Source organism: Dreissena polymorpha, chromosome 10, assembly GCF_020536995.1.
Source record: "Dreissena polymorpha isolate Duluth1 chromosome 10, UMN_Dpol_1.0, whole genome shotgun sequence".
Lineage (NCBI taxonomy): Eukaryota > Metazoa > Mollusca > Bivalvia > Myida > Dreissenidae > Dreissena > Dreissena polymorpha.
Genome location: NC_068364.1, coordinates 24,034,405 through 24,046,903, shown reverse-complemented (window position 1 = coordinate 24,046,903; position 12,499 = coordinate 24,034,405). Strand labels below are relative to the sequence as shown.

The 12,499-nt window shown below is 36.5% G+C and overlaps 1 protein-coding gene and 9 non-coding genes across 10 annotated transcripts; 6 read left to right on the top strand and 4 right to left on the bottom strand.

Annotated features, from left to right (window-relative positions):
- Positions 1-802: 802 nt before the first annotated feature.
- Positions 803-875, top strand: Trnak-uuu (transfer RNA lysine (anticodon UUU)). Its single transcript has one exon. It is a non-coding gene; the product is annotated as a tRNA-Lys (tRNA).
- Positions 876-1,166: 291 nt separating this feature from the next.
- Trnav-aac (transfer RNA valine (anticodon AAC)) lies at positions 1,167-1,239 on the top strand. Its single transcript has one exon. It is a non-coding gene; the product is annotated as a tRNA-Val (tRNA).
- A 468-nt stretch (positions 1,240-1,707) lies between these two features.
- Positions 1,708-1,781, bottom strand: Trnan-guu (transfer RNA asparagine (anticodon GUU)). Its single transcript has one exon. It is a non-coding gene; the product is annotated as a tRNA-Asn (tRNA).
- A 1,402-nt stretch (positions 1,782-3,183) lies between these two features.
- Positions 3,184-3,256, top strand: Trnak-uuu (transfer RNA lysine (anticodon UUU)). The gene has a single exon. It is a non-coding gene; the product is annotated as a tRNA-Lys (tRNA).
- A 291-nt stretch (positions 3,257-3,547) lies between these two features.
- On the top strand, positions 3,548-3,620 carry Trnav-aac (transfer RNA valine (anticodon AAC)). The gene has a single exon. It is a non-coding gene; the product is annotated as a tRNA-Val (tRNA).
- Positions 3,621-4,088: 468 nt separating this feature from the next.
- Positions 4,089-4,162, bottom strand: Trnan-guu (transfer RNA asparagine (anticodon GUU)). The gene has a single exon. It is a non-coding gene; the product is annotated as a tRNA-Asn (tRNA).
- A 1,401-nt stretch (positions 4,163-5,563) lies between these two features.
- Positions 5,564-5,636, top strand: Trnak-uuu (transfer RNA lysine (anticodon UUU)). Its single transcript has one exon. It is a non-coding gene; the product is annotated as a tRNA-Lys (tRNA).
- A 291-nt stretch (positions 5,637-5,927) lies between these two features.
- Positions 5,928-6,000, top strand: Trnav-aac (transfer RNA valine (anticodon AAC)). The gene has a single exon. It is a non-coding gene; the product is annotated as a tRNA-Val (tRNA).
- Positions 6,001-6,469: 469 nt separating this feature from the next.
- Positions 6,470-6,543, bottom strand: Trnan-guu (transfer RNA asparagine (anticodon GUU)). Its single transcript has one exon. It is a non-coding gene; the product is annotated as a tRNA-Asn (tRNA).
- A 2,552-nt stretch (positions 6,544-9,095) lies between these two features.
- Positions 9,096-11,288, bottom strand: LOC127848656 (uncharacterized). Its single transcript, XM_052381236.1, has 3 exons — positions 11,031-11,288; positions 10,333-10,581; positions 9,096-9,871 (listed from the first exon to the last, which is right to left on the bottom strand). Exons 1-3 carry the CDS (start codon positions 11,252-11,254, stop codon positions 9,373-9,375), a joined length of 972 nt encoding a protein of 323 aa, XP_052237196.1. The 5' UTR covers positions 11,255-11,288; the 3' UTR covers positions 9,096-9,372.
- Between the last annotated feature and the right edge of the window lie 1,211 nt (positions 11,289-12,499).

Here is a 12,499-nt window from a genome sequence, read left to right as displayed (position 1 = left end):
CTTACATATCACCTGACAAAGCTGTTTTATTTTTCTTAATTGTACTCAGCTTAGAATGCGTTTGAAGAAAATGAAGGTTATAGGATTCCTTACGTGCAAAATGTTGACTTTATTCTTTTACTAAAGGTTAAGGTTTTACATAACATTTTGTAATGATCTTTATAGTATATTGTGAATTAAATAATACACAGTCAAGGGCCTTATTGTCTTGGTCTCACCCAAAAAATGTCTTTTTTAGTTGAGATTATACCGTTCCACAGGAGTAAGCAATTTGTAGTATATAGTGATTGATTTTAATGTTTTTACCGGCGGAATCGCATTTTTAGGTATGAAATATGTAGAAGGAAAATGCGGAATCTCGATGTTTGCAACGCAAAGCACACCAAATCCTCATAAAGCTAAACACGTTTTAAACAGTGTATCTTTTTTAATCAGCTATTTATACATTTTGTCTGTAATTTGAGTAATTAAATTCATGACTAATATTGTTATCAGTTTGGTGCGAATTTGGGGTCACGGCCTCTTTAAAAACCAAAGCACTGAGGAAACGCAGTAATTGTGGATTATTATGAAACACGCAAACGCAGCATATATTCCGGTATGTTGGTTTTGGTATAATTTGGGTCATTTTCACGGTCGAAAACTCAATTCCTTCAAGAACCCGCTGACAGCCATCCGTATTAGAAACATACACTACTATAAACAACCTATACATGGTAAGTTCATATTGATTTTATCAGTTAAACAATGTCGATCCAGCCATAATGTCAATCAATAATCACCCTGGTATATGAACATATAAGCCCGGCTAGCTCAGTCGGTAGAGCATCAGACTTTTAATCTGAGGGTCGGGGGTTCGAGTCCCCCGTTGGGCGAACTGTTTTATCGTTAGTTATGCAAACACGGTATTTTATAAACTTGGGAAATGGCTCACATGCCGAACAGTTCTGGGTCGTCTCCATCCGATGGGCTGTTTATTTTGGAAGCTCACGCAGGTACGATTCGTTCTATAATTAATTTGATATGTGTTCAAATGTTTGTGATATCATTACACTAACCGATCAGAAATGTGTCAATTATGTAAGGAGGACACTTGTAAATTCGTAGCTCAAATAATACGTTAAAACCGAACGATTATATTGTAAACACAAGTCATGCTATATAGCGATTCCATGGTGTAGTGGTTATCACATCCGCTTAACACGCGGAAGGACCTGGGTTCAATCCCCAGTGGAATCACTGTTGTTTTGTTCCTAGTGTTTTTTTTTTTTAATTGTGCTAAATGTATTTCAACTTATATATTTTAACAACTGTATATGCATCTACTTAAACAAAGTAAAAACTTCAAGTCACATGCCCATATTTGTATCGCACTTTATAAATAACAAAATCAACAAAGGCATAATATAAACTCAAACACAAATTCTTACCAAAACGTTTTCTTCAAAGCCAATCCCCATAAATAAATTATGTATACAAGTAGTGGTGTCGTGATAAGGTTTAAGTGCCAGTTAAGAAAATGTTAACGTCTTGTCCTCCGAATCATGCAACTGACTGCTTAAATATTGCCTGGGATATGTACATTTTTTTACGGTTCAATACGTTCTTTAATATGGTAATAACCATGAAAACTCGTGGCAAAATATGGAAACAAAATATACTATGTTTAAAACTCAATACAACACCGGTTGGAATTGATAAAACAAACGTCCCTGGGTGGGCTTGAACCACCAACCTTTCGGTTAACAGCCGAACGCGCTAACCGATTGCGCCACAGAGACTGCTGTTTAAAACAATAATACGATCAGTGGAATGAATGATTGTTAGTGAAACTTCTGCACAGCTGTTACACGTTGTGTATGCAGGTTCTACTATGCTAAACATGCGCAAATTGGAAGTCCTGACTTGAGCGTTGCATGCGGTCAGTTTGATAACACGCACACTGGTTGAGTGCATGATGTCAACAATTTTTAAAGCAGTTTAAATGATATGGGTGTTAACAATGTGAAGGCTTTCCTGCACGCAATACGATAAGAACCCAATTCGGTTCACTTCTTCTGTATAGTGGTTTCTAACCGCAACTCGTGGTTGCAGTAATCTAAATCAGTGATGTTCAATGCTATACTCTGTACACAAAAATCTTCGTATTTTACTTGAAGACATGCTTTCTTTAAATGGCACTTGTTTTGTTATTCTGCTTCTACCTTAATGCACTGAAAGCATCGATGGTCAACAAGAAATCAAATCGGTACGTTTTAAGGTTTGAGACTAGAGCGGGAACCTTGCGCGAACGTGGGTTACAATCAACCAATAAGTAGCCAGAAAAGACGTGGAAAACATAATGAGCTTTGCTTCGTGTAAAGAGGTTTCTTACATATCACCTGACAAAGCTGTTTTATTTTTCTTAATTGTACTCAGCTTAGAATGCGTTTGAAGAAAATGAAGGTTATAGGATTCCTTACGTGCAAAATGTTGACTTTATTCTTTTACTAAATGTTAAGGTTTTACATAACATTTTGTAATGATCTTTATAGTATATTGTGAATTAAATAATACACAGTCAAGGGCCTTATTGTCTTGGTCTCACCCAAAAAATGTCTTTTTTAGTTGAGATTATACCGTTCCACAGGAGTAAGCAATTTGTAGTATATAGTGATTGATTTAAATGTTTTTACCGGCGGAATCGCATTTTTAGGTATGAAATATGTAGAAGGAAAATGCGGAATCTCGATGTTTGCAACGCAAAGCACACCAAATCCTCATAAAGCTAAACACGTTTTAAACAGTGTGTATACACGTGTATCTTTTTTAATCAGCTATGTATACATTTTGTCTGTAATTTGAGTAATTAAATTCATGACTAATATTGTTATCAGTTTGGTGCGAATTTGGGGTCACGGCCTCTTTAAAAACCAAAGCACTGAGGAAACGCAGTAATTGTGGATTATTATGAAACACGCAAACGCAGCATATATTCCGGTATGTTGGTTTTGGTATAATTTGGGTCATTTTCACGGTCGAAAACTCAATTCCTTCAAGAACCCGCTGACAGCCATCCGTATTAGAAACATACACTACTATAAACAACCTATACATGGTAAGTTCATATTGATTTTATCAGTTAAACAATGTCGATCCAGCCATAATGTCAATCAATAATCACCCTGGTATATGAACATATAAGCCCGGCTAGCTCAGTCGGTAGAGCATCAGACTTTTAATCTGAGGGTCGGGGGTTCGAGTCCCCCGTTGGGCGAACTGTTTTATCGTTAGATATGCAAACACGGTATTTTATAAACTTGGGAAATGGCTCACATGCCGAACAGTTCTGGGTCGTCTCCATCCGATGGGCTGTTTATTTTGGAAGCTCACGCAGGTACGATTCGTTCTATAATTAATTTGATATGTGTTCAAATGTTTGTGATATCATTACACTAACCGATCAGAAATGTGTCAATTATGTAAGGAGGACACTTGTAAATTCGTAGCTCAAATAATACGTTAAAACCGAACGATTATATTGTAAACACAAGTCATGCTATATAGCGATTCCATGGTGTAGTGGTTATCACATCCGCTTAACACGCGGAAGGACCTGGGTTCAATCCCCAGTGGAATCACTGTTGTTTTGTTCCTATTGTTGTTTTTTTTTAATTGTGCTAAATGTATTTCAACTTATATATTTTAACAACTGTATATGCATCTACTTAAACAAAGTAAAAACTTCAAGTCACATGCCCATATTTGTATCGCACTTTATAAATAACAAAATCAACAAAGGCATAATATAAACTCAAACACAAACTCTTACCAAAACGTTTTCTTCAAAGCCAATCCCCATAAATAAATTATGTATACAAGTAGTGGTGTCGTGATAAGGTTTAAGTGCCAGTTAAGAAAATGTTAACGTCTTGTCCTCCGAATCATGCAACTGACTGCTTAAATATTGCCTGGGATATGTACATTTTTTTACGGTTCAATACGTTCTTTAATATGGTAATAACCATGAAAACTCGTGGCAAAATATGGAAACAAAATATACTATGTTTAAAACTCAATACAACACCGGTTGGAATTGATAAAACAAACGTCCCTGGGTGGGCTTGAACCACCAACCTTTCGGTTAACAGCCGAACGCGCTAACCGATTGCGCCACAGAGACTGCTGTTTAAAACAATAATACGATCAGTGGAATGAATGATTGTTAGTGAAACTTCTGCACAGCTGTTACAAGTTGTGTATGCAGGTTCTACTATGCTAAACATGCGCAAATTGGAAGTCCTGACTTGAGCGTTGCATGCGGTCAGTTTGATAACACGCACACTGGTTGAGTGCATGATGTCAACAATTTTTAAAGCAGTTTAAATGATATGGGTGTTAACAATGTGAAGGCTTTCCTGCACGCAATACGATAAGAACCCAATTCGGTTCACTTCTTCTGTATAGTGGTTTCTAACCGCAACTCGTGGTTGCAGTAATCTAAATCAGTGATGTTCAATGCTATACTCTGTACACAAAAATCTTCGTATTTTACTTGAAGACATGCTTTCTTTAAATGGCACTTGTTTTGTTATTCTGCTTCTACCTTAATGCACTGAAAGCATCGATGGTCAACAAGAAATCAAATCGGTACGTTTTAAGGTTTGAGACTAGAGCGGGAACCTTGCGCGAACGTGGGTTACAATCAACCAATAAGTAGCCAGAAAAGACGTGGAAAACATAATGAGCTTTGCTTCGTGTAAAGAGGTTTCTTACATATCACCTGACAAAGCTGTTTTATTTTTCTTAATTGTACTCAGCTTAGAATGCGTTTGAAGAAAATGAAGGTTATAGGATTCCTTACGTGCAAAATGTTGACTTTATTCTTTTACTAAAGGTTAAGGTTTTACATAACATTTTGTAATGATCTTTATAGTATATTGTGAATTAAATAATACACAGTCAAGGGCCTTATTGTCTTGGTCTCACCCAAAAAATGCCTTTTTTAGTTGAGATTATACCGTTCCACAGGAGTAAGCAATTTGTAGTATATAGTGATTGATTTTAATGTTTTTACCGGCGGAATCGCATTTTTAGGTATGAAATATGTAGAAGGAAAATGCGGAATCTCGATGTTTGCAACGCAAAGCACACCAAATCCTCATAAAGCTAAACACGTTTTAAACAGTGTGTATACACGTGTATCTTTTTTAATCAGCTATGTATACATTTTGTCTGTAATTTGAGTAATTAAATTCATGACTAATATTGTTATCAGTTTGGTGCGAATTTGGGGTCACGGCCTCTTTAAAACCAAAGCACTGAGGAAACGCAGTAATTGTGGATTATTATGAAACACGCAAACGCAGCATATATTCCGGTATGTTGGTTTTGGTATAATTTGGGTCATTTTCACGGTCGAAAACTCAATTCCTTCAAGAACCCGCTGACAGCCATCCGTATTAGAAACATACACTACTATAAACAACCTATACATGGTAAGTTCATATTGATTTTATCAGTTAAACAATGTCGATCCAGCCATAATGTCAATCAATAATCACCCTGGTATATGAACATATCAGCCCGGCTAGCTCAGTCGGTAGAGCATCAGACTTTTAATCTGAGGGTCGGGGGTTCGAGTCCCCCGTTGGGCGAACTGTTTTATCGTTAGATATGCAAACACGGTATTTTATAAACTTGGGAAATGCCTCACATGCCGAACAGTTCTGGGTCGTCTCCATCCGATGGGCTGTTAATTTTGGAAGCTCACGCAGGTACGATTCGTTCTATAATTAATTTGATATGTGTTCAAATGTTTGTGATATCATTACACTAACCGATCAGAAATGTGTCAATTATGTAAGGAGGACACTTGTAAATTCGTAGCTCAAATAATACGTTAAAACCGAACGATTATATTGTAAACACAAGTCATGCTATATAGCGATTCCATGGTGTAGTGGTTATCACATCCGCTTAACACGCGGAAGGACCTGGGTTCAATCCCCAGTGGAATCACTGTTGTTTTGTTCCTAGTGTTTTTTTTTTTTTAATTGTGCTAAATGTATTTCAACTTATATATTTTAACAACTGTATATGCATCGTCTTAAACAAAGTAAAAACTTCAAGTCACATGCCCATATTTGTATCGCACTTTATAAATAACAAAATCAACAAAGGCATAATATAAACTCAAACACAAATTCTTACCAAAACGTTTTCTTCAAAGCCAATCCCCATAAATAAATTAGGTATACAAGTAGTGGTGTCGTGATAAGGTTTAAGTGCCAGTTAAGAAAATGTTAACGTCTTGTCCTCCGAATCATGCAACTGACTGCTTAAATATTGCCTGGGATATGTACATTTTTTTACGGTTCAATACGTTCTTTAATATGGTAATAACCATGAAAACTCGTGGCAAAATATGGAAACAAAATATACTATGTTTAAAACTCAATACAACACCGGTTGGAATTGATAAAACAAACGTCCCTGGGTGGGCTTGAACCACCAACCTTTCGGTTAACAGCCGAACGCGCTAACCGATTGCGCCACAGAGACTGCTGTTTAAAACAATAATACGATCAGTGGTATGAATGATTGTTAGTGAAACTTCTGCACAGCTGTTACAAGTTGTGTATGCAGGTACTACTATGCTAAACATGCGCAAATTGGAAGTCCTGACTTGAGCGTTGCATGCGGTCAGTTTGATAACACGCACACTGGTTGAGTGCATGATGTCAACAATTTTTAAAGCAGTTTAAATGATATGGGTGTTAACAATGTGAAGGCTTTCCTGCACGCAATACGATAAGAACCCAATTCGGTTCACTTCTTCTGTATAGTGGTTTCTAACCGCAACTCGTGGTTGCAGTAATCTAAATCAGTGATGTTCAATGCTATACTCTGTACACAAAAATCTTCGTATTTTACTTGAAGACATGCTTTCTTTAAATGGCACTTGTTTTGTTATTCTGCTTCTACCTTAATGCACTGAAAGCATCGATGGTCAACAAGAAATCAAATCGGTACGTTTTAAGGATTGAGACTAGAGCGGGAACCTTGCGCGAACGTGGGTTACAATCAACCAATAAGTAGCCAGAAAAGACGTGGAAAACATAATGAGCTTTGCTTCGTGTAAAGAGGTTTCTTACAATCACCTGACAAAGCTGTTTTATTTTTCTTAATTGTACTCAGCTTAGAATGCGTTTGAAGAAAATGAAGGTTATAGGATTCCTTACGTGCAAAATGTTTACTTTATTCTTTTACTAAAGGTTAAGGTTTTACATAACATTTTGTAATGATCTTTATAGTATATTGTGAATTAAATAATAAACATTCAAGGGCCGTATTGTCTTGGTCTCACCCAAAAAATGTCTTTTTTAGTTGAGATTATACCGTTCCACAGGAGTAAGCAATTTGTAGTATATAGTGATTGGTTTTAATGTTTTTACCGGCGGAATCGCATTTTTAGGTATGAAATATGTAGAAGGAAAATGCGGAATCTCGATGTTTGCAACGCAAAGCACACCAAATCCTCATAAAGCTAAACACGTTTTAAACAGTGTGTATACACGTGTATCTTTTTTAATCAGCTATGTATACATTTTGTCTGTAATTTGAGTAATTAAATTCATGACTAATATTGTTATCAGTTTGGTGCGAATTTGGGGTCACGGCCTCTTTAAAACCAAAGCACTGAGGAAACGCAGTAATTGTGGATTATTATGAAACACGCGAACGCAGCATATATTCCGGTATGTTGGTTTTGGTATAATTTGGGTCATTTTCACGGTCGAAAACTCAATTCCTTCAAGAACCCGCTGACAGCCATCCGTATTAGAAACATACACTACTATAAACAACCTATACATGGTAAGTTCATATTGATTTTATCAGTTAAACAATGTCGATCCAGCCATAATGTCAATCAATAATCACCCTGGTATATGAACATATAAGCCCGGCTAGCTCAGAGGATCCCTGCAGATCTTCAACATCCCGGCCTTCCATAAATGCTTTTATTAAATTATATAATATGACTGAAAATAACTCACTATTATGTCAATTTTGACATATAATCACATATATCTAGGATGGTGCATCAGAGACTTATTAAAAATAAAAAATCCAATTATTTACATTCGTACCATGCTGCTATGTACCTTTACATTCGTACCCAAACCATCATTTATGTTGACTGAAATTAACACACTATTATGTTAATTTTGACATATAATCACATATATCTAGGATGGTGCATCTGAGACTTATTAGAAATTAAAAAATCCAATTATTTACATTTATACCACGTTGCTATGTACCTTTACATTCGTACCCAAACCATCATTTATGTTACCTTTGCTTAACATATATCGGCTTTTATGTCTACAAATTTCAATATCAGACCTAATAATTGTGTACATTAATCAGTATTTGCCTTATATGATGACCTTGAAGATATGAATATAGGATTCTGTAGCCGATACAAAGATGCACACTTCATTCAAACAAACCATTTCCTTTTTTTAAGTGAAAAAAGGGTAACAATTATGATAAATAAACGAGTCAGAATACTGAGGTTTTGTTTTTGAGGTCTAATATAGTTTGAAGGTAATGATAGTGTCCTAATATTAATCATAAATCCTATAGTATAACAACATTATTACTACTATATGTGTGCTTGTGTGTGATACAGAATTAAAAAAACATCTTGGTATCAATTTTAATATAAATATTAAAATCCATTCACTATGAAAACAAATAATATTCTGTGCATTATTTACATTAAAAGAGTTGCTGCTTATTTGGGATCCCCACCAGGATTTGAACCTGGATTTCCTCTTCACGCGAAACGGTGTGTTTGCTTACACTATAAGGAAGTTCCCGTTAACAGCAATATTGGTTGCAATTATAAATGTCATATAAATTAACTATTTCCAAAAGTAAAGAAACATCAAATGTGTAAATACATTATTCGAAGCTTTAAAAAACACAATTCGTTCTCCCTCTGCTTTTCAAGGCAGATGTCACTTTACTTGTGACATGTACCATAAGGGCTTGGGACCTTCTAGCTTCTATATATGCAACACACAAATGAATAAACCACTGTGTAATTCTCAATAAAAGCTAGGCAGCATTAAGATTTGTTTAATTGTTACTAAAGTTGATATTAATTCTGTTGTCGTTAAAGTAAATGTTAATACTGTTGTTGTATAAGCCCAAAAGCACAGTGTCAGAAAATGCTATTATATCCAGATATTGTTTAAGTGTGAATGATGAATGTCCAGCTATTAATGTTTAACTTTTTTCATTTGGTTTCTTCTTTCCATAGTCCTTCAACTTAAGAGCATCTATCCACTCTTCATAAGACTCTGATGACTTGAAGGGTCACCACCAATTTCCATAGTACTGTTTGTGCCCACCCGTATTCCTGTCCTCAAAACATTTGTTGCAGCTGCGGTAGGGCAGTTTCTTGTGGTACTGTCTCCGGAACTCCCCTGCCTGCTCAGCCTCCAGCTTCCTCTTCCTGTAATGCTTTGTAGAGTATGGCAGGTAAGATTCGGCTGGGGCTGAAATCGACGAAGTCAGTGCCAGGTCAGGGGCGGGAGCAGTCACAAAACGCACCAATGGGGCTGGTGCTATGGGCACCGGCACTTCATGCTTTACCTCATCTGGTGGCAGAATTCTTCTGCGCACTTGATGAATGAGGGAGCCTTTCGTGGTGATCTGGATGGGGAACTTGTGTGGTTCAGTGGTTCCCATTTCCAAGGAAACTGGCCTTTTAAGGGGCGCTGGCAGTGATTCAGGCGCTACCAGTGGAACTGACTGAAGGGCAAGTCCCTGTTCCAGCAAGGTTCTTTCTCTGCGCTTTCCACGAGCACTGAACCTGAAATCAGACAAATATATAAATTATAATCTATATATTTTTTAATAGAAACAAGAACAAGAGATGTGTTTGTCAGAAACACAATACCCCCAAATACGCCGCTTTGTTTCTTTTTTTTACCTTTGACCTTAAAGGATGACCTTTACATTTCACCACTAAAAATGTGCGGCTTTATGAGATACACATGCACGCCAAATATGAAGTTGCTATCTTCAATATTGCAAAAGGTATAACAAAACTTTAAGATTTCTTAAAGTTTTGGGACAGAATGACAGACAGGCCAAAAACAATATACCCCCTTTTTTTTAAAAAGGGGCATAAAAAGCCTTTCTTATGTTAATCGATTATTATTGTCATATAAATAAAGTAATATATAAATTGACTCAAAATGTTAATGAAATATTATAATATGCCGATAATATTTATGTATATGTGTACCGTACTAGTCAATAAATACCTACCAAGCAGCCAAGGTGCGCTGGTTTATATCAGACAGCTGAATGCGTGTATTCTGTATCACGCGCTGACTGTTGAAGACCATCTCTCTTATTAGGTTGTACTTCTCCAGTACTGTCCGCCACCGCGCCTGTTGAACGCCATCTTTGGTGGTGGAACCCGGAAAGGCTGCGCACAACTTGACCAGCAAGGCTTCCTGATACCTGTTACAGTCAGGCCAGGTGGCTGGGCCAAGGTGTGGGGCCAAAGCACATCTGTAATTGTTAAATATAATGGTTTATTTTTTATGAATAATACAGACACAATAATAACAGAAATAAAACAGTGAAAATAGGTTTGATACATGTTGCTTATTTGCTAATAAATCCTGATAAACTTGTGGAACATTAATAACAAATGATGTGCTTGAGAAACACTATTTCCCCTTTTGAGCGATTTTGACCTATATATTTGACTTTGACTTTAAAGGATGACCTTGACCTTTCACCACTCAAAATGTGCAGGTTCATGAGATACACATGCATGCCAAATATCAAGTTGCTATCTTCAATATTGCAAAAGTTATGACCAAGGTTAAAGTTTTGGGACAGAATGACAGACAGACAGACAGGCCAAAAACAATATACCCCCTCTTCTTCAAATAAGGGTCATAACAAATTATAAATTGAAAATTAACTAATGTGATGTTGTGTAGTTTTCTTGCCTTCTGACACTCTGGACTCCAGGAACCAGCTGTATCCGGGTTGTCTTTGTTGCCTTGAAGCGTCCCTTGATCAGCTGGGTCTGATGTCGGTCCTTATATTTTGACGGCGACTGGTCGTAAGGGGACATTTTACACCACAGTTTCACGATGTGGTCAGCTTCTGCGTTGGTGATGGCCTTACTTTCCTTGTCTTTTAAATGAAACAAATACTCAGCCAGGTCCATCACATGACCATAACCTGCAACTCTGTCTGGTCCAATAGAGTCCTGAAAGCATGGGTAATCAGTTGAGAAAGAAATGTATTAATGGAAAATAAGCAGAGCACTAAAAATTTAAAAGTACATGTGTTATGCTTATTTTGCACAGTTCCTGCAATTAAAATGCCAATTTAACATGCTGACTCCATAATATACCTATTGATTTATAAATGGGTGTAATCATAAATACACAAAGATATTAATGTTTATATTGAGTTATTAGTTTCCATTATTAATCAACATGAAATTGTAAAATTGTAATCATTAATGAGTGATCATTTGAGGACAGAATGCCTAAGTTTATTACATTATATCATTCATCAAAACCTACCTCAGCTTTATCCTCAACACAAAATGTCGGTTATAGACAACGGAAACACAAAATGTCGGTTATAGACTATGACAACACAAAATGTCGGTAACAGACAATGGAAACACAAAATGTTGGATATAGACAACGGAAACACAAAATGTCGGTTAAGACAACGGAAACACAAAATGTCGGTTATAGACTATGACAACACAAAATGTCGGTAACAGACAACGGAAACACAAAATGTCGATTATAGACAACGGAAACACAAAATGTCGGATATAGGCAACGGAAACACAAAATGTCGGTTATAGACAACGGAAACACAAAATGTCGGTTATAGACTATGACAACACAAAATGTCAGTAACAGACAACGGAAACACAAAATGTCGGCTTATGACAACGGAAACATAAAATGTCGGCTATTGACAATGGCAACACATAACTTCAATTATCGAAAACGGAAGCACAACATGTCGGCTCTTGACAACGGAAACATAAAATGTCGTCTATTGACAACGGAAATGCAAAATGTCGGTTAAAGAAAACGGCAGCACATACTGTCGGTTATAGACACCGGCAACACAAAATGTCGGTAATAGACAACGGAACACAAAATGAAGGTTATAGACAACGGAAACACAAAATTATAAATGTCGGTTAAAGACTACGGAAACAAAATGTCGGTAACAGACAACGGAAACACAAAATGTCGGTTATAGACAACGGAAACACAAAATGTCGGTTATAGACAACGACAACACAAAATGTCGATTATAGACAACGGAAACACAAAATGTCGGATATAGACAACGGAAACACAAAATGTCGGTTATAGACAACGACAACACAAAATGTCGATTATAGACAACGGAAACACAAAATGTCGGATATAGA

What these genes read in the sequence shown, in the direction of transcription:
- LOC127848656 (XM_052381236.1), bottom strand. Translation starts at nt 11,254, where the DNA reads ATGGACCTGGCTGAGTATTTGTTTCATTTAAAAGACAAGGAAAGTAAG. An exon ending in GGAGTCCAGAGTGTCAGAAG is followed by an intron (nt 10,582 to 11,030) that starts GCAAGAAAACTA and finishes TAACAATTACAG; the next exon opens with ATGTGCTTTGGCCCCACACC. An exon ending in CAGCGCACCTTGGCTGCTTG is followed by an intron (nt 9,872 to 10,332) that starts GTAGGTATTTAT and finishes GTCTGATTTCAG; the next exon opens with GTTCAGTGCTCGTGGAAAGC.